The sequence below is a fragment of the Wyeomyia smithii genome, chromosome 3 (assembly GCF_029784165.1).
Source record: "Wyeomyia smithii strain HCP4-BCI-WySm-NY-G18 chromosome 3, ASM2978416v1, whole genome shotgun sequence".
In the NCBI taxonomy this organism is placed as follows: domain Eukaryota; kingdom Metazoa; phylum Arthropoda; class Insecta; order Diptera; family Culicidae; genus Wyeomyia; species Wyeomyia smithii.
The window spans coordinates 220,624,879-220,646,121 of record NC_073696.1 but is presented as its reverse complement, the minus strand read 5'-3'; the positions used below and the strand labels follow the sequence as shown (position 1 = coordinate 220,646,121).

At 39.0% G+C, this 21,243-nt stretch overlaps 2 protein-coding genes across 2 annotated transcripts in view; one reads left to right on the top strand and one right to left on the bottom strand.

The window, feature by feature from the left end:
* LOC129727563 (myotubularin-related protein 9) overlaps nucleotides 1-21,243 on the top strand; it is a 95,138-nt gene that overhangs the window by 66,073 nt on the left and 7,822 nt on the right. The gene's annotated exons all lie outside the window — the stretch shown is intronic.
* LOC129727565 (uncharacterized) lies at nucleotides 6,803-7,925 on the bottom strand. The gene is made up of 2 exons (XM_055685507.1): nucleotides 7,467-7,925; nucleotides 6,803-7,393 (listed from the first exon to the last, which is right to left on the bottom strand). The coding sequence occupies exons 1-2, from the start codon at nucleotides 7,476-7,478 to the stop codon at nucleotides 6,908-6,910; spliced, it is 498 nt and encodes a 165-aa protein (XP_055541482.1). The 5' UTR covers nucleotides 7,479-7,925; the 3' UTR covers nucleotides 6,803-6,907.

Below are 21,243 nucleotides of genomic sequence, written 5' to 3'. Positions count from 1 at the left end.
GTCGTCGTCGTTGTGGCGTCGTCGTCATCGTTGTCGTCGTCGCGTGGAGCTGCGTAAGCATCCCTTACTCGGCAGGTTGGTGCACGTTGCGCTGAAGTTGACTTACCAAGGAAGCTAATGAATCCGTTACTCGCCGCTGCTGTTGGTGTAGCCGGTCGAGTCGGCGTTCCAGGCTGGCTGGTGCGGAGGAGCGGTTTGTAACTACTCCCTCCTTTCAAAAAGTATCGTCCCGATACTGGTGGTTATGGTGTGTGGATGGTTTGCGGAGGAAATAAACTTGCATCTTCGAATTATGTAGATGAGAATTACTACCGTGATCAGCATGCTGAAGCTAGACAGGGTTACAGAGACGTACGTGTGGAATTTCTGCGTTTCCGTGAGTGTTTTGAGTTCGTCGTTCGAAAATTTCGAATTATGAATAACCACGGTACAGTTGTGGTATTCTGTTAGAAATGATCCTGTTAGGTTCCTATTATTTATGCCGCATGTAGTGTGTATTGTCTCATTGACTATCTGTTTTAGGATTAATTAGGTCCCAAGGATTAATTTTATCTCATACGGCTGGATTACTTCTTTTTTTTTTTTGCAGTTTCCTGATGTACCGCGTAACAAGCTAGAAAAACAGCTGTCTCTGGTGAAATTTAAAAGGTTCTCTTGATCGCAAATGAAATGCCCCTGGGTGTTTCTACAGTCGCTGGTGATGAAGTAAGTTTCCTTTTGACTTGCGATGACATTGGCAGCGGGTTATTTTATGCCCTTGTTTCCTACTATGAGTGGCTCTAGAAAGAACAGGTCGTATTTATTGTAATTGAGCATTGGTATGTTTACAATAAAGATTAGTTCGCTTTGATTATATAATGCATTCAAATTCAGAAAATCGTATGCTTGATCTGGATACTGGAGTAAAATGCCTTGTTTTTCTAAATGTAAAATTGCGAAATCTAGTTCTTCGGGCGCAAGAATGTTTTTGGATATGATGCTCAATTTTGCTAAATGCAAAGCATCAGAAATTGATTCTAAATGGTGCAAGAATGTTTCTAACCACATGTTAATTTTAAAAAACCCCTTAAGAGCTCTGCCCTACTTCTGAACGTTGATTCTCGATGTTACTTTTAATTTGATTATGTTGAGTTTCTAATTCAGAGATTACTTTATTGAAGTTGCCTGTTTATTTTTGCTTGCTCGTTGTTTCCATTTACTAAGATTTGATCATTGGTTCTTAATTTGTCTGTTGTCTCTGAAATTTCGATTAAGTCATTGTTATCGAGGTTTCCGGTAATTTGTTTTATGGTGGTTCCTAAAAAATTGAATAATCCTCGTTTGTGTCTTACTGGTGGTTTAGAATATCTGTGAAGTCAGTATTAGTCTTGAGTCTTTTCAGAGTGGAAGAAAGCTTCAAAAGAGTGGGCTCACAATATTCAATGTCGATAAGGTAAAATATTTTGTGTTGGCCCGTTCTTATGAAACCATCTCCTAATTTGAGCGTTAGGAGTCCTGGATTTTTGTCTAAATTTTTTATTTGTATGGATTGAGGTGTGGTCATGGGAAAAGCCACCATCATTATAAATGCCATGATAATATGCATTTCCAATAACGAGGGATCTCCTACGAGCCAACTCTTTTCTTAACTTATCTTTAGATGAAAAGTGGTCAAATTAATTTCGAGCTGGATTGTAGTTCTTTTGTGGGTTCAGATTAAGCAGATGGTTAGAAGCGGGTGTTAGTTATCAGTTTTGGGTATGTTAGCGTTGCGTTCCTCAGATTCGTTTCCACCTGTGTGAGGGTTTTTGAAGACGTCTATCCAATAGAGAGGATAGATCAAATTTTTCCTTCGCCTTCGACCTGAAAGATAAGATTTTTATTGGTAATCGAGAAGACTATTTCTTCTTAATTCGGCGTAAGTTGTTTTTATGCAGTTTCCGGTTATTACCGGCGTTGTTGGAAAGAGATTCGTATTTATGTTTGTTTGTTCTAAAAATCTCGCTGATAGTAGAATGGAATCGTTCTACTAGGGATCATTCAAATAATACATAACGCGCTCAGGGGTGGGGGGATATTCAGCGAAGCGTTACATTGCGTGTGGCAAACATGTAAAATTGCGTTACGTGGGGGTGGGTAGGTATTGAAAATTGCCAAATTCCGCTTTATGTAATATTTCAATGATTCCCTATTCCGTTCACTTGGCTGTGATTGGATGGGGTGAAATACTGTTCCACCTTTAGGTCGTGCAAGAGTCCTCGCACTTCAATGGATTTTATTGCGGGTTCGTTGTCTGAAACAAGTAACTTTGGGGTTCCATGTAACGAAAAACATTTAAGCAGGACTTTCCGAATGTCAGGTATGCTACGCGATTTAATCAGAAGAAGGGATCCAAATCGGGAAAGTTTATCTACCACTGATAAGAACAAGTCGGGTTGATTAATGAAAACGTCTACGTGGACGATGTCCAAAGGTTGTTTGGGGATAGGTGTCTCTGCGAATTTAATTTTATATGGGTGTCTCTGGTATTTTTGTTTATTACAAAGTTTGCAAAGAATAATATATTTTCGGATTTTCTGTTCTTTCTGTATTACCCATGGCTCTCGCTAAAACACTACTACACTGCACGGTTTCTTCTCTAGAACTAACTTTATTGAATTGATTGTTACAGAACGGCGGAGCCACAATGCTGATGCCACAATTTTTATGCGATATGTGAACGCGCTGACGCGCGCAGTTCTGCCGGGCGTTGCCTCGGTGATGCCGAGCAACTAATTAAGTTGAGACACGGTGGGCTCAAGCAAAATATTCACGGTCACGATTGTAATTTGAGATCTAACAAATGTTAAAAAACGCGCGAACGACTGGCCGTCTATGAGGGGCGATCTAGTTCTAGTGGCAGCGGTACCGACCGGAATAGGGTCAGAACCTCCAGAGCAATTTTGCTGGCTGGTTGACGGTTGGTTCAGATTGTTCATAAGTTTTTCAGATAATTTTTTGAGGTTTCTTGAAAGTCCTTGTGTAGGTAACGACCTACCAGGATTGTGTGATATACTAGAGCTCCAAACACAACCTGTACTCGTTCATACGCGGAATCACCTCAAGAAAGATGAAAATGGATTGATTTATTAAACTCACATTTTTTACTTAAATACGACCCTGTGTAACTCAGAGCGGAGAGGCTTTCCTCTCCGTTCTTGGGCTACCGTCTATCTAGTTATCCTATTCTGGCCTATGACATTCCTTGGCCCGTCTCGTTCTTCACCCTTACTTTTTAGTACATTTGGCTGCTTGCCGAGAACATTAGAACGCGCGCATCGGAGCACGTGCGAGAGTGTATTATACTCACGCGCGCGCGCAATCGTGAGTGACCGAGAGTAATCGCGAGCGACCCCGAGTGACGCTGCGTCGCCGGCTTCGGTTGCGTTTGAGTTGAATTGAAATGTATTCATAGCGTGGCGTAATCGGTTGGTATGTTTGCATCGTAAAAAAGGTTCTGTTCGATTATTGAGCACTTTTAAAGTCAACAGCGGTCATATTTGTTCAACAATTTATATCAAAGGTGTTTTGTTATTTAATAACAAGAATGCTCTGGAATGTTCTGTTATTGCAAGGTGTTTCCTGCGTTTAATTAAACTCCGCAACCGGTCACTATTCTAGTTTATATTAAAACTGCTTGATCCACCGTGTTGAGTAATCACGGCAGCAGGCTAATACGTTAGTTTACATTTTGCTTGATTTTTCTCACTAAATTCAGCGGAAGGCTAAAAATTCTGATGTGCCATGCTTCGTGACGGAACATTGGGTAACCTACGCGAGGTGTTACGTCACATTTCGCCACTCTCCCTAGGTGATTATTTATCTGGAAGAATTAATAATCAAATGTCTAGTTACGTTGGTCACTAGGCGTGTCTAATACTCTTTATAAATTTTTTTGTGTGTTTTTTTTTTGTTTTCTTAGCGTTTCTATACAGTTTTGTCTCATATACATATTCGTTTTATCTGATATGCCTTGTTTCATCGTTTCTATATAAATTACAATTTCAAACATGGAATTTTCTTCATACAAAATTAGAAACCATAATTGCGTATGTACCGTATCTGGTGGGCTGCTTCTCGAATCCCGCTGCTTTGTTGCCGTATTTTTGGACCTGGCGGGGGGGGGGGGTGTCTGGCCGAGGAGGTATTCATCGCCTGGTGATGTCGTCACCAGCGATGTGTCGATCACCAGGAGCGCCGTGCGCCTCGTCATAGTGGAGGCTCGCTCGGTTCGCGTATGTGTGAATTCCTTTCCTGGCGGAGTTCCGCCAGGCGCCCGTCGTCGTGGTTGCCATGTGTAGTCGCGAGCCATTTGCTCTGCGCGTGAGCCCCAGCGCCTGGTAGTTATTGCTGGTACACTGAGTCCAGTGACTTTTGCTGTCGTGAATTGTCCTTACTCGGCAGAAAATGTTGGACGTTGTCTAATGGACTCCCTTTGGCTATAGGCTGTCAGCTGATTGCGTTGGCTTGACCTACTTTTTGCCTCTGGGTGTCGTACACTGCCCTTTTTGTTTCTTTGTTCAAATTTGTTCTACGAAAAGTGCTTTTCTTGGGTTTGTTCTACTTTGTTGTGGTTTAAGCGAGTCAGTTGGGTTACCGCCCCTTGGTTTCAAATATTTTGTGCAAAAAAAATGATTTTTGCTGGTTCAATCGCGTCAGCTGGGTTACTGCCCTTTGGTTTCCGTTCGGGCGACGTTTTTACTTCGCCTAAGAATCTTGCAGCTTTCTAAGACCTTGTAATGTCTCAATGATGCTACTTTGGGTTAATCTGAGCTACGCCAGACCAATGGCTAATATCTGGTTAGCTCTCATCTTTTCCTTCAATGTTTTTCTCTTTTTCCTTGTCCGTGAGCCGAGTTGGGCTCACTTCGTTGGGTTTATAAATCTCTTTTCGGTATGAGAACCGGAAGGCTGGGTGTTATCTTCTCCTCGATGCTACTCCCAATACCTCACTAGCTATCGACTCCCCCACCGTCCACTCTCCTATTGCCGCTTTCTGTCGCGTCCTGGCGACTCGGTGTCACGGTGAGTCTGCGCTCGTTGATCTGCTCATTTCGTCGTTCTGAGGTTTGGTTTCTCGTTTTCTTAAGTGCTAACCCTGCTAAGCAAGTGGTGCATATATATTTTTTGCCATCAATTTTTCCTTTTTGTTTGTATTTTCCCACTCGCTGTGTAAAACTATATTCACTCGCGTACGGGCTTCTTACTTTATATTATCTAATCTACGCTTCTACTTACAATCTATGCCCGCTTATAATTTCGATTAATCCATAGTTTGAGATATCTTCCCCTACTAAAGTGTACAATAAGCAATATTTTTGTCTTGAATTACAACTCATCGTCAAAGAATATAAAATTATCTTCAAAGTATATCAACATTAAACTTGATACATTTGCCGCGAGAATACAATCGTTTTTGTTACATTTCGTTTCGTTTCATAAATCTTACCGTCGTGTAGCAAAATCTGCTCATCATTACAATTTTACATCTTTTCGAAATATTTTTTCTTATTATCGGATTTACAAATCTGCGCAACTTTGTTTCGTAAATAAATCTTTCCGTTGTTTCAATATACCAATGTACATATACTCGTTTGTTTTCAAATTTGTCATTTCGCTAATGATGCGCTCATATCCGATTCACAATATAACTTCTCTTTTTCGCGATATTTTTTTTTCACCGTTGTGTTTCTTTTCTTTTTTCTTAAATGACTTTCTCTTAATCTGTCTCCAGGGCATTGGATCTCGGTTTAACTTTCGTATCAAATAATCGTCTCCACATCATCTGTCTTTTAAGTCTTTGAGTATCGGTCTACTCTCGTATCAGATTTTAAGTCATTGAATATCAGTCTAACTCTCGTTAGATAATCGCTTCTCATCATAATTTATCATAATAAGTCATTCTTTCATCTCATTATCTTGGAATAACCTCTCGTCGGTTATAAGTTTCTCTCATTCTCTCTGTCTTGTTTATTAACCAGTACTTCGTTTCAATACATTTTTTTCTTCCCACCGCGAAAAAAAAAATAAAATCACATCTTCTTCCATGTGTGAAATCAAAACTGTCGAGTTTACTATCCTGGGCGGTATGATTACTCGATATACCTCAAATTTCTCAGTTTTCATTAATGGGAACCGAAACTCTAAATTGATTTTTCCCGCGCCCTGGATTTCGTACCGAAAGGTGGTACTGACACGGACCACGCGCGGAGAACGAGACAGTCCCACAGAGTGACTTAACTTTGTTAATATTAAGAACATTAATCAAGCTAAGTGTTTTTCTTTTTTTATTTATGAAAGGGAAAAATACCACAAGCTGTGGTTTTTATTTATAAAAGGGAAAAATAATACAAGCTGTTAGTTTTCGTTTTCTAACGTGTAAATTTAGAGTAGAGTTTTAATGATTTCTGTTTTGCGGGGTAAATTTTTAGTCAACAGCTATGTTCTAGCAAAATGATTAGCGGATAAATATTAAGTTAATTCTTGTGTCCGCGTTACAGCTACTCACTTATGGGATAAGATTCGTTCTTCTTATCGTGTTTGCAACGTTGCGCTGTTTATATTTCCTTCTCTGCTGCAGCGCATGAGGGAAATCAGGACCTTCATATTACAAATAGTCCAATCGAACCACCACAAGTAGAAGCTATAAAGGAGAAAAGCCAAAACGGTGCGAAGACCCCAAAAAGCGGCAAACTGAAGCGAATAGAAACAGCGAAATACTACCGAAAACCATGGTGGACATAAGCGGAAGAACACGGGGAGGGTTTTGTTCAAGAAGAAAAAAAAAATATTAATAATAAACATTATTTTCCGATTATCAATAATTATTCAGACTATAGTGAAATAGTTGTACAGAGTTAATATAACACTGGTAATGTCGGGATACGGTTCACGGCCACATTGGGTGATGTAGCCTAGCAATGGCCTCGTCTAGTGGTATGTTGGTTACCGCGCGGATGTCATCAACCCACCGGGATCCACGGTGGATGTATCTGCCCAAACGGTGCCAGAAGGTGGGCGGCGGGCCCACGTCGACCACAGCCGCATCCCAACCTATATTCCGATCTAGGAAGGCGCAGTCGTCAGAAGTTGCCGGCCCTGGCACGCCGGCCAGAGCCCACCTCGATCGGTGCCAGTGGAGTAGCTCTATTAGGAAATCCTCCGGGGCGATCCACCGGAACCACAGGTCCTGGAACAGGAGAACAAGTAGACGCAGCCCGCATACGGCTCCGGTTGGAGCGGGTCCAGTGGTGTCACATTGAACTGGCATCTTGCCCTGATGCACCTTCCACTTAAGCCAAGTGGAAGGTCCAGTATACCAGCAGAAGAAGTGAAGCATCTCGGTTGCAGAACACATCTCGTGGCCTTGGAGCAGCTGTAAAGAGAAGAAATAAAAAAAAAGGGGTATAAGTGAACGTGACAGCACGTACACGGGGTGACGCACTTACCGGTGCGGTCATGGAAGTGATTATTGGAAACGCCGGCAAGGGTTTATATAGTCAATCCTCCAAACTGCAAACTCGGCGATTCAGCATAATTGCATGCACTCGCGGCAGGCACTCCAGCTAGCGAAGGAATACACATGGAACAAACGCGCGACGAAAAAAATGACGTAGCCGTATAGCACACACGGGGGGCTACAATTCATGCGGTAAATCAAACGATACTAAAATCGGAAAATTTTTTGTTTTTTTTGATACAAATGATAATATTAGATCCCGACTCTGGGATGAGATGGAAAAACATGATGCATAAAAGAAAGGACATCTATTTTTGGAAACGAATTAAATAAATACACGAGACGATTCATGCGTGTGAAAGTTACGCATTAAGAAAAAGGAAAACTAGAGCAGACTGAATACTACTAGCTCACTAAAATAGCATGACACAGACCAACTTCACACCTACACAAGATCACATATAGAGACTTGAAAAATGAAAATGTGTGCTTCTCTTTTTGGCACACACGACAGCCAGTCAAAACATTGATAGCACCGGCAACGCTGGTTGGCGATGTCAATTTTCGACCAACGCACACTGGCAAAAATGAACCCAAATTCCCACTAATTAAAGCCGCTGGGCTGGATACCTTAAATATAGCATTTCTTATGTAAAATTGGTCAACAAATTGATAAGCGATGGTTTCATTTTGAACAGGGCACGGGAAATGGTCTTTTTCGTTTCTTTCACCCTATTTTTGCGTATTTTTGGAAATATAGACCCTTTCCCGTGCCCTGCTGATAATGAAAATATCACCTATCGATTTATTGACCAATTTCACATAAGAAATTTTATTTATTTAAGGTATCCAGCCCAGCGGCTTTCAATTAGTAAGAATTTGGGTTCATTTTTGCCAGTGTGCGTTGGTCGAAAATTGACATCGCCAACCAGCGTTGCCGGTGCTATCAATGTTTTGACTGGCTGTCGTGTGTGCCAAAAAGAGAAGCACACATTTTCATTTGTCAAGTCTCTATATGTGATCTTGTGTAGGTGTGAAGAGATTCGTTTGCCTTCGCCATGTCAATGACAGCAGCCGGCAACCGTTGGGAACGGTCGGCGGCAAAAATAGAAAAGATTCTATTTTCTGCAACAACAACAACAAGCGACGGTCGACCGCTGTGTTCTGATTGGTCGAAAAAGAACGGAACGGTAGCGGTTGACCGCTGCAACGGTTAGTCTGATACAGGCTTAAGGAAGCTGAACCACCCAGACGAATAGAATGACTACCACGCTCGAGATTCTGACTATGCTATTAGAAAATAAGATTTTGTGAACGAAGACAACGGGAATAGCTTACCCGGAATAATTGAGATGATTGCAGATGAGAGAAATCGGACACGGGTGTAGCTAACCCAGAATGATTGAGTGTGTGAGATGGTTTTCTTTCTACTTTTTACTAACCTACTTATCTTTCAGGAATCACTAGCAACAGGTAGTCGCACCTTCGGAGGGTAGGGGGAGAGGTAGATGCAGGTAACTGCATTCTTGGTGAAGTGTAAGTAGAACGTAAGTACGACGGTATAGACAAGATGACGAAAATAAGACAAAAGAATAGCGAGAATTTTTGTGATGACGAAATTAAGACAGTTTTTTTAGTTAAAAACAAGAATGCTCTGGAATGTTTTGTTATTGCAAGGTGTTTCCTGCGTTTAATTAAACTCCGCAACCGGTCACTGTTCTAGTTTGTATTAAAACTGCTTGATCCACAGTGTTGAGTAATCACGGCAGCAGGCTAATACGTTAGTTTACATTTTGCTTGGTTTTTTCACTAAATTCAGCGGAAGGCTAAAAATTCTGATGTGCCATGCTTCGTGACGGAACATTGGGTAACCTACGCGAGGTGTTACGTCACACTTGTTTTCTAAAACTCTTTTGTCTTCATGATAATATTCTTTAGTTTTCTCAGGTCAACTGAGTCTCTCTAACGTCAGGCTTTTTTGCTTTTTCAATTTATGCTACTTTTTCAGGAAAAGTTTTAGCTTAATCGAAAAATACTGTTAATTTTTATGAATGGATTTATAATGAAAGTATACAAAACCATTGGTGTGCACTAAAAACTCGAACAGCATTTAACCTTGTTTTCATTAGGATTTCACTTCCCGGCCACTCAAAAAAACTCTCGAAACTTTTTCATTATTTCGAATATTAAACCATGTCAACTATAATTGAAACCCCACAATTAAATCGAAACGCCTATAACGTAGATTGTAAGCTTAGTAGTAAGTTAACATAAGTCTAATAATAATCGATACAGATTGCTATTGCTCAGAAACTACGGAGCAACACTAAAACAGATGCATTTTGCTTCTTTTTGATGCGACAAAACAAAAACAAAATGATACACAAAACACTCAACCAAACGTCAATTTGAACACACATTTCCTACCAAATCAAATCAGTTTAAAAAAAAAACAAGAAAACTAGCTATTGATTCCAGTAAGCCTAATTGTTTGAATCGGAGCAGAGCGAGCCAGAGAAACGATAGAACGAAACAAAGAGAACAGGGCCTCTCTAAACACAACTAGCAATTTCCACTTGTATTCGATTTGCCTGCACGGTGTAGAATGTAACACGAACGAACGGTTAAACACACTGACTAGTTGGAACGAAATGTTACTTTAGGTTTTTGAAAATAAAATTCATTTCATATTACGGAGAATTAATCATGATACTTAATATATCGATGATAATGTCACACCCAGGGATGATAGATACACTATATTAGGTTGACTAGATACTAGGGTGGGGAATCGTTATATGGAAAAACCGAAACTTGATAGCAGAAAGCCAGAACCAAGTTTTTTTTGTTCTATTCCGGGCCCCAAACAATCCTAAATTTATCGAAAGTCGATTGGTTTTGCATTTCAAATTTATATGGAGATTTGTATGGAAAAACAAACTTTTTTGCATTTTCCATTCTAAAGAGCTCAAAATGGCCCAAACCATAGGTTTCATGACTTCAGATGGTAGGTTTTTTGATGCCTAACAACTTGGCCGAAGACACTAAAGAGCTAGGGTGTCCCAAAAAATACTAGAGCTGTTCAAAGTTGATTGTGTCGAAATTTATGTAGCAGATCATTTTTTCTGCCAACACTGCCAGTGTACCGGCGTTAGTCAGATTTCCATCTGAAGTAACCTCTGAAACACGTTGTAGACTCTACCTACGCCTAGAATATTGACCTAAATTTGTTTGCTTGATCCAGTTGAGTGTATAAACTCGTTACGCCAGGTTACTTCTGATGGGAATCCTACTGACACAGGTGCATGTGCATTGGTAATGTTTGCAGAAAACAAGATTTTCTGCATTTAAATCGACATACTCAACTTTGAACAGCTATAGCTCTTTTTAGGGACATCCTAGCTCTTTAGTATCTTCTGCAAAGTTGTTCGGCATCTAAAATACTAAACTTTAACATAATGTAGTGCATTATTAGAGCATTATTGAGCTCTCTAGAAAGGTAAATGCAAAAAAGTAGGTTTTCCCATATAAATTTTCATACAAATTTGAAATGCAATGCGCCAAGCGGAGACAAAACAAATCGACTTCCGGTGAGTTCAAGGTTGTGTGGGGCCCCAAAAGGAACCAAAAAAACTTGGTTCTGGAAAATCGATCATTTTTCCCCACCCTACTAGATACACCAGAGGCAAATGTTATTTTTTTTTTGAGTTGTAAATTAATGCTTGCTAAAATTTACATAGTACTAAAAATACTTACCGGTAGCATGTGTAAGTAATGCTCGAATGGTTACGAGTATTATAAAAAAAATATTTATTCACGTTTAAGACCGATTACAAGAGAACGCACGCTTAAGACTGACTCGATATTCCTATCGCTAAACCTTTTATTAACTAAATCTACCTAGTCAGCACAACCAATATCGTTCGATGGGTCCTCCACGTTGGTACTCGGTGGTCGTGTCTACGTTGCCTTCCTGGGTTGTTGCTACGCTGGATTCTTCCTGGCTCATCATTTCTACGGTGCATCGATCGTTGCGTCCGATCGATGGGGCAAGTTGGCGTTGGTCGTCTCGATGTAGTTACCCTGGCTGTTGCTACGCTGGTTTCTCCTGGCTCATCAATTCCCTGGCGCATCGGTTGCTGTGGTCGATCGATGCGGCGTGTTGGCATGGTCGGCTGGGCTCGTCTTTTCATAACGTCTCCCCCCATAAGTATCAAGCGTCCTCGTTTGATGTTTAAGGACCTCGGATAATGGCGTCATGGTGTGGACTCCATTGCTTCCGTGCTTAGGCGTATCTTCATTTGTCTTAGCCGTCCCGTCTATTTCTCCTATATGTTTGAGGGTAAGAAGTTCTGGTAGCTTGGTGTGATTTTCCTTGCTCACCCTCGCATGTATTTTTCTGTAGAAAAATGCAGTGAAGAAACAAAAAAAAGGTTAGTGCGAGGAGGATGACACCTCCATATGTTACCCGTTTTTGTGTATGGTTTAGAGATATTTGAATCTCGCTGAGTTCTTCTAGGTTCAGGATCCGAAGCATAAAGTTTTCTTCGTCATCTTTTGAGTAAGATGTGTTTTGTAGAGGTTTGCTGTAGATTGGAACCAGATACTCGTCTTGTTGAACTACGTCAAGCCTTCCAGAGAATGTAAGGTTGCGAATTCTAATGGTACAGTTTTCGGTTTCTACAATGGTGGCATCCCGTACCATCTTCGAGTTTCCACAAGAGTCTCTTACTTCAGTGTTTTCGGAGGTATCGATCAGGATAACGCCTTTTACAATTTCATTGACTTGGAATGCTTGTTTCGTCTTTACATGCGGGCATGTTGGTGTTTGATGGGTTAAAATTTTGTAGATACATTCGTCTTCCACCAAGTTGTTACCCTCGCATATGTCGCATTTTGATGTTTGGGAGTAAATTAGATCGCCATGCTTAGTAACCAGGTTGATATGAGTGTCGATTCGTGTTTCGTTGATTTTCAAGGTATGAAGTTCCAAAAGGTCGTACGTCTTCTCGTCTAGAATTGGTGTCTTGATGAGTATAACTGCTTGTCCTTTGCTGATGCCGATACTAGCTGTGCTGTACTGAAAAATTTCGTCTAAATAATTCAATTTAAGGTTTTGGTTTACAAGTTTATCGAAAATGTACATTTTCTCTTCTACTGAAAGAATATTTTTGTTTAACAAGCCTATTCTAGAAAATTCTATCTGTTCCTCGATGTTCTCTAAAATATGAATAATTTTATCTGTATTCCAAATAAGGTTAATGAATTCTAAATCTGATCTCAAGCCTTGTACTGAATTATATTCTTTTGATATTTTGGAGCTGATTTTTCCAAGTGCATCTGTAATGTTGTTGATTTTGTCTTTAAAAAGTTCATTGATTTGAATTTGTCGGACTTGGTGTGTATTTAAACTCCTAAGTTTTCCGTTGGCTACTTTAATTTTTTCTACAAGAGTTTGTTCTAAGTGTTCAATTGTTTTGAATGACTGGGTAATTTTTTTCTATATATTTTACGTTGTCTTCTAGCGACCTAAGATTGATTTTGTGTAATGTCCTGTCATATCCAGTTTTGATCCTTGCTGTTTTGATTTTGAATGCAACCAGTCCATTGCTGTTGGGAATTTCTTTGTATATGGTAGCATTAATTGTGTGGATGAAAATTATTCTGAAAGGAAAAAGGGATGGTTTAAATGTTTAGTTTTTAATTCGGTTTTTATGGATTTTAATATCGTTTGCATCAGTAAAAGTGAATTCATCATTGGATTTAACAGTTGCAATTTTATAAAGGTTTTGATCTTTGGTTTGTCTTTGACCAATTTTTATGTATTTTTTATCATTTATATTTAAAGTTTTTGGTGTTTCATTTTTATCAAATTTATTCTCGTGTGCTTCCTTTCGCTTATTGAGTTCAACTTTTATCGCGGATTGAATTTTATCAAAATTTCTTGCGATTTCCTCGCTATTTGTAATATTTGTTTTGTTAAAGACTACATCGCGTGGTTTTTGATTGATTGCCGAATGAAAAGTATTGTTGTAAATGTCGGTTAAAATATTCATTATTTCGTTTAATGCCAAATCTTTGTACTTCGCGTGTAAAGTTCTGTACAGCTCAATCAATGTTGAGTGAAACCTTTCAACAATGCCATTCGATTCGGAGGAACTAGCGTGATGAACGACTATTCCTAAATCGTTTAGGAATCCGATACAATCAATGGATTTAAAGGAAGGTTCTTGATCGCACACAATCGTTACAGGTCTTCCAAACTGTCTAATGTGATCCGTTATTGCTTTTTCCATGTCAATAATGGTTCTTGTTTCGAGTGCAATTATATTCGCGAATTTGGAAAATGAATCAACGATTGTGAGCCATTTATGACCTTTCATGAAAAAGACGTCGATATGGATTCTGTCAAAAACAGTTTCACCAAAGGTACTTCTTTGTATCAGTTTTGGAGGTTTTCTGTCATATTTGCTACGTTTGCAAATATCACAGGATGTGATAAAAATTTTCAGCTTCCTTTCAAGCTCGGGAAAGAAGTATTTTTGGAGAATCTGTTTCTTATTTTCCTTTATCCCCCTGTGACCAAATTCGTGGACTTGTTCGATAAGTTCATCTTGCTCGGTATCTAGACGGATGTCTTCTAGCAGCTTCTCTGAAATAAATACTTTGAAAATTTTATTAGTGGAAAAATGTGTTTTATAGGTTTCTTGAATTAATTGTAGCAGTGAAACTGGAGCTTTTATGCAGTTAACTCCTTTGGGGTTCAGATAGTTTTTGAAGATGTTCACAATATCAACCTCTGTATATTGAGGTCTAGCAATTGTATATCTGTGATATTTTGTGAAAACCTCTTCATGAAGATCGGTATCTATATTGCCAATTTTAAAGATCAATTGCGTTTTGAACAGATTAATTGGTCTTTCCGTGCAACTTATAAAGTAGTCATCGCTAGTGTCCGCTGAGTGGACCGTTTCTAAGTCGTCGCTTGAGGTATTAACGTTGACTTCTTCGTTTGTTTCGGTTCTAATTCTTGATAGTGCGTCTGCAATGACGTTCTGTTTGCCCGGTTTATATTCGATTTCATAACCGAATTCTCCTAGGTTTAACTTCCATCTCACTATCTTGTCATTTGTGTTCGTAAGGGAATAGATTAATGGTTTGTGATCTGTCACCAACTTGAATTTTCGTCCGTATAGGTACGGTTTAAAATGCTTTACCGCCCATACAATGGCTAATAGTTCTTTTTCTGTTGTGCTATATCTCTCTTCAGTTTTATTTAATGTCCTTGATGCGTATGCTACTGGACGATCTTTTCCAGGTGTGCCCTGCGAAAGAACAGCTCCAATTGCGTAATCGCCTGCATCGGTTGTCAAAATAAAATCTTTGGAGAAGTCCGGATACATAAGTATCGGGTCCCTTATTAATATTTGTTTACATCTCTGAAAACATTCGTTGATTTCAGGAGTGATTTCGAATTCTTTATCTTTTCTTAACAGGCTCGTCAAAGGCTTTACTAGTTTGGCGAAATCTTTGATGAATCTCCTGTAATATCCTAAGGTTCCGAGGAACTGTCTAACCTCTTTTTCATTCTTAGGTATTGGCCACGATCTGATACTTTTAATTTTATCCTCGTTTGGCCGTACTCCGTCTTCTGAAACGGTGTGTCCTAAAAATTGAACCTCCTTTCTAAAGAATTCGCATTTGTCTAATTGAATTTTTAGTCCAGCGTCTTTAAGTCGTTTTAAAATCATATCCAGATGTTTTTTATGCTCCTGGAGAGAACTAGAGAATATTATTATATCGTCCATATAGACAAAACAACACACTCCGATAAGATCTCTCAAGATACAGTCCATAACGCGTTGGAATGTAGCCGGAGCATTTTTAAGACCGAACGGCATTCTGGTAAATTCGTATTTTCCTGAATTTACTGAGAAAGCGGTCTTTTCGGTATCTTCCCCTGAAAGTTGTATCTGGTGGAATCCGGAAACCAGGTCAACTGTCGAAAAGTAACAGGCTCTTCCCAATTTGTCCAGTATATCTGTGATATCTGGTATTGGGTACTTGTCATTGATCGTTTTTTCGTTCAGTTTTCGATAGTCGATTACCAAACGAAATTTTTTTACACCTGAGGCATCTGCTTTTTTCGGTCCGACCCATACCGGGGCAGTGTATGGAGAGATAGACTCCTTAATGATACCATCATTCAGCATTTTCCTCACTTGCTTCTGAATTTCAGCTTCAAATATTTGTGGACATTTATATGACTTTACATGAATTGGTATGTTATCAGTCGTTCGTATGCTATGTTTGATTTTGTGTGTAAAAGTTAGTTTTTCAGATTCTTCATACAAAACGTCTTTATTTTTGTTGATTACTTCTTTAAGAGCATCTTTTTCTAGTTCATTCATGTGTTTGTCTCGAATGTTGTAGTTGATTTTCTTCGATGCGATGTCTGCATCAGGTAACTTGATAATTTCACATTTTTCAGTTTTAGCTTGAAGTTGGTTTATGTTGATTTCTATTGGGGACTTGGTATGATTTTGCACTGCTATGAAGGCTAAATTATTCTCACTCTTATAGAGGCCTAATAATATGGTGAAGTTTTCGTGGTGCTTTTCTTCTTTAATGAGAAAATCTCCGTCTTTTTTTTTTTTTAATCTTTACAAATTGGAATTCCTGTTCTGTTATATTTATTCTGTGATTATCTGGGAATCTCTTTTTCATCTGAATGGTCTTTCTCCCGATTTTTAATGTGTTTTTGCGAATGTCAATTTGAGCGTTCAAGTCTCTTAACGACTCATAACCAATCAATCCATCAAAGAAGTTGTGAAATTTAAAGATGAAAAACTTCAATTTCTTGTTGATTTGAAACGGGTCGAAAGAGGCCGATCTGTTTATTGAGTGGGTTCCTTTTATGTTCGTCACCTTAATTCCCGTTTCGGTTTTGCAGTTTTCTATATTGACGTGGTCTGGTGAAAGATAGTTTTTGTTCGCACCTGTATCGACCAAAAATTTCATTTCACCTTTCGACGTTGGAATTGTAATATAGGGTATGAAGTTGTTGTTATTCTTTACCTTTTTGCTTTTAGTGCTTCGCTCACCTGGAAATTTAGCTCGTCGTCGACGAAGTAGTCATCGTCATCCGACTCTAGAACGGATTCCTCCAGCTGATTTGAGGTGTCAGGTTTTTCCTCAAGTTTGCTTTCGCGTTCTGTTTTATTGTCGTGGTTATTCACCTCGACACGAGATTTCGCCGTTCTCATGGAGACGTCATCGTCCGATGGTGAGCTTCTCGTTTTAAATTTTCCCGACCCATATGTTTTTGAATGGTTTGGGTTGTTGGAATTGGAGTTGGCAGGTTTCGCATTAAGCGAGTTGCCGTTGTTGTTGTAATTGTTTTGTTTCGCCTGTCTATTATGAAAACTTTGTTTGTCCATGTTATCTATTGTCGGCTTCTTATTTAGCGTACGTCTGTATGCTGCATTCGCATACTGCGTAGTGATGGCGTAGGCTTCCTCTAAAGATTCTGGCCTGTAGCTTCTCACGTGCATTGAAAGGTCATCTGTTAAGCCATCAATAAACCTGGTAAGCGTCATAAGACTAACGAGGTTGTTAATTGCTTTTGTTGAATGTCTGTAATCATCCATCGTCGCTGCCGTGGATTTAATGGCAGTGTCGATGGTCTTGATTTTATTGTAGTACTCTGGCAAACTTTTCTTGCCCTGATTTATGTAGAATAGCGACTGGATATGAGACGTGAGATCACGTCTATCTCCAAAAGAATTTAGGATGACATCTTTTAAGTCGATCCAATTGTTAGGGTTACCCGCGGCGATCAGGATTTCCTTTGCCTCCCCTATGATTTTGTTCTTAACTGCTCTAACGAGTTGAGAGTATACTGCCTGGCCACGATACCGTTCGAACAAACCGAGTGTGTTCTCAGCGTCTTCGAGCCATGCACTCGTTTCTTTTTTATTACCGTTAAAAGTTGGTAAGTTTTTAATCGGATCGGGTGTCTGAAATTGCAGGAATGGATCTTCTGCTTTGGCTTTCATTTGCCTAATGGTTGAAACAAGATCCTGCTGGGTGTCAGTCAGGTTTCTAATATGTTGAAGCAATTGCTCCACTGTTATTTCTTGTTGTTGCACCTGTGGTGGTGCATTTTGATGGTCTCCTAACTCGTCCAGTTCTGGTGCTGGCATGAGGTCTGGGGAGATCATAAGTTCACGCTCCATTTTAAATGAAGTGAGATTTGTTTGTTCACTTGTTATGGGAACTAAACAATATGCGAACCAGTTTTAAGTTAGATATGCGCTCACACTTGCACTAGCTTCACAAATTTATTTTGAGTTTCACACACTTCGTTGTGATATGTGGTATTCAATCGGCAACTAGTCTCGATAAAAAGTGACGATTGAATTATGTTTAGATTTAGTTCAAGAGTGTTTTACTTACAGAAATGCTTTCAGCATCATCTGGAGTCTCAAGTATGGTCCTCTGGTAGGTTGTAGGTAGATGTGTGTGGGTCCTTCCGTCGCTCCGAATCACGCAAACTGAGTGATATGCGCTCACCAGTGGCTTCGCCGATGATCCGGTTATTCTCGATGAATGTTGCTCGGGTTGGGCTTTCGTGAGGTGCTCTGTTTCCAAGCGCTTTTATTTGTTAAAACTGCGCTTATTTTCACTAAGTGCAGCTTCTATTTGCGATATCACTTGATAGTCACTTTTGGTTTGTTTAACTAAGTCCTAATTTTCACTTGGACTTGTATTTTTTCCGGTTCACTTAGCACTGCTTTTTCCGCACTAAGTCTTTTCCTTAATTCGCACTTAGGAAATTTAGCGTTTCACTACTTCCACGCACTTGCCGTCGACTGCGCCAGTAATGCTCGAATGGTTACGAGTATTATAAAAAAATATTTATTCACGTTTAAGACCGATTACAAGAGAACGCACGCTTAAGACTGACTCGATATTCCTATCGCTAAACCTTTTATTAACTAAATCTACCTAGTCAGCACAACCAATATCGTTCGATGGGTCCTCCACGTTGGTACTCGGTGGTCGTGTCTACGTTGCCTTCCTGGGTTGTTGCTACGCTGGATTCTTCCTGGCTCATCATTTCTACGGTGCATCGATCGTTGCGTCCGATCGATGGGGCAAGTTGGCGTTGGTCGTCTCGATGTAGTTACCCTGGCTGTTGCTACGCTGGTTTCTCCTGGCTCATCAATTCCCTGGCGCATCGGTTGCTGTGGTCGATCGATGCGGCGTGTTGGCATGGTCGGCTGGGCTCGTCTTTTCATAACGTGTATATGCCAGTGTCTGTAGTGAGCACATGCAGAGACGCACAAAACAACATCCGGAGATAATCATTTCGATCTAAACGAATCGAAAATGGCCAATTACGAATTTTACAGGGTGTTAAAAATGTAGAAGCGAAAAGCGGATTCAATCGAAGGAAAAAACACTTTCTCTAAGCAAAACTGACTACTTTTTACGAAACCGATTTAAGGTTAAATTTCGTTTTGTTTTGTTTCGACATTCGATTGTTTGACTCAAACCAGATATCAATATTTAATGTTCGTCAAATGAAAGTTAATTTTACAATAAATCTGAAAAGATTTTAACTATTGTTAATACCTACATAATTATTCGTAGACATGGAAAAAAAACTTTCAATTTTTTTTCTGAGAGTGCTCATTTTGAAATATTTAGTATTCCAATTTTATTAATCTAAAAAACCTAATGTAGAAGTAATTTTTTATTACTTAAATTTTTTTTTTTAATCTAAATAAAATTTTCACGAGGAAGTCACTCCGCTATGTGGACTAGTTCATGATATTTTCTATGACCGGTAGTTCTGAAGAGGCTTCCTGATCCATTGTTTTATTTTTCGTTTTTTTTTCACACACAAAGTTCGCATAAACTTGAGTAGAAATCAGTATCATTTTTTTCAGAATATAATGGAACTCTTCCCGTTATGATTGATAGGTAAAATCCTAGAATCAGGTAAGGTGTTTTGCTAAATCGTATTGCTTTTAATATAAACAAAAGAAGAAGAGTTTGTGTCTTAGTGCACAAACACAGTCTTGACGTAGGAATTATTTTGGCTTCAATAATATTCCTAATTTAAGGAGAAACGGGATTGTGGCCTTTTTCCATACAATTTTGAGGTTAGAGTTCTTTTTACTTCTGTATTTTGATCGTAAAAAAATCGGCTTCCACTAAATAAACAGCACTCAAATTGCTACTTCAGGCATGCAACAGTTGTGAAAACAATTGATCAAAGTTTCATGTACGTAGTCTTCATAAATCAAGAAAAAATTAGATTGCAAAATTCGAGTTGATCCGACCACGTCCCGTTTCACCTTAAAATCAGCCCGTCAATACACAGAGTAGCAAATAAATTTTGTTGGGAATGCCGTACTCAACAGTTAGCAGTAAAACACCAACTGGGAAAGCTTGCATAATATGAATGTTCTTCTGTTTTTTTTTTTTTTGTAGGAACTAGGACTTTCACTGCCCCTCTGCTGATGGTAATTAGCTAGCATTGTTAACTAGCAAAAGATCATATCGCTTTTTCGCTAAAGTTCGTGACACTTAAGAGCCAGTTCGGAAGGGCCGCAACTAGGTCTTGTTTCGAGGTGCTCCGATTAGACTGAAACTTTCAGGGTTTACAGCAATAGTTGGAATAGTCTTAGATTTTTTTACAAATGGTAAGAGGGGTAAAAATTTACCCGAAAATAGGCATATTTGTCCTATCCTATAAAAGATGCAAAATGACGGTTATCAGAAGTTACTGTCGAGATTACATGATGAGCAATTCGCATTTTTTTAAATGTGGTTTCCACAGTTTTTTTTCTCTTACCAACAAATCTAGATAATACGTTTTGCAGTACAACTCAAGAGCTATGATATATTCAAAAAAATACACCCTTGTAAAGATGCGTGAGAAAATCCAATTTTTCTTTAACATGTTTCTAGCCATCATTCTGAGCTTATTGTGCGAGAAGCGTAGTTACGTTTTGTATCGATGTTCTTCCATTTGGTTGAACACTCCCTCCAATATCTCGGTTCAAAAACTGCTCGAATCGTAAAATAATTACTCTCGGCTCATTCTCGAAGTTACACGATAGAAAGAACGGTTATTTTTGGAGTAATTGGAGTAGAATGAATGCCAACAAAGCCATGTGATACTTTATGTTGAGCATACCAGTCCCACCTGCATTCTTGTCGTTCTTATAGAGAAGTTATGGTAAATGTCTCGCTCAACAGCTGAAATAACTTAAGCATAAAAAATACCTTACGCGCTGTTTTCCCAACTTTGTGAAAATGAAGATGGGACTGATATGCGATTATAGGCAGTATATTTTAATTCTGAATCAATTATCATGGTCTAACCAATCATTGATCTTGTTAGTAATTGCACTCAATGCATTTCTTAAGAATGCATTTTTTCCTGTTGCTCCGTTATCAGCAAAAAAATAACGTTATAAAAATGAATGTTGATTTATTATTACCAACTAATATTCATGATGTTCTTATACGTTCATCAATGCTTTATCTTCACTAACTTGTATTAGTTCAAGCCCATTTTGTCTATATAATGTAGCAAATCGGCGAATAACGATTTGATTTGTTCTACCGTTAAATAGGAGAGAGGGGGGCAGTTTCGGACACTTTTCTATCTTGATTTTTATTATTTTTTTTGTGTTATCCTAGAAAAACACTTGAATTCATCCTGCCTGTTACTTGGACATTATAAA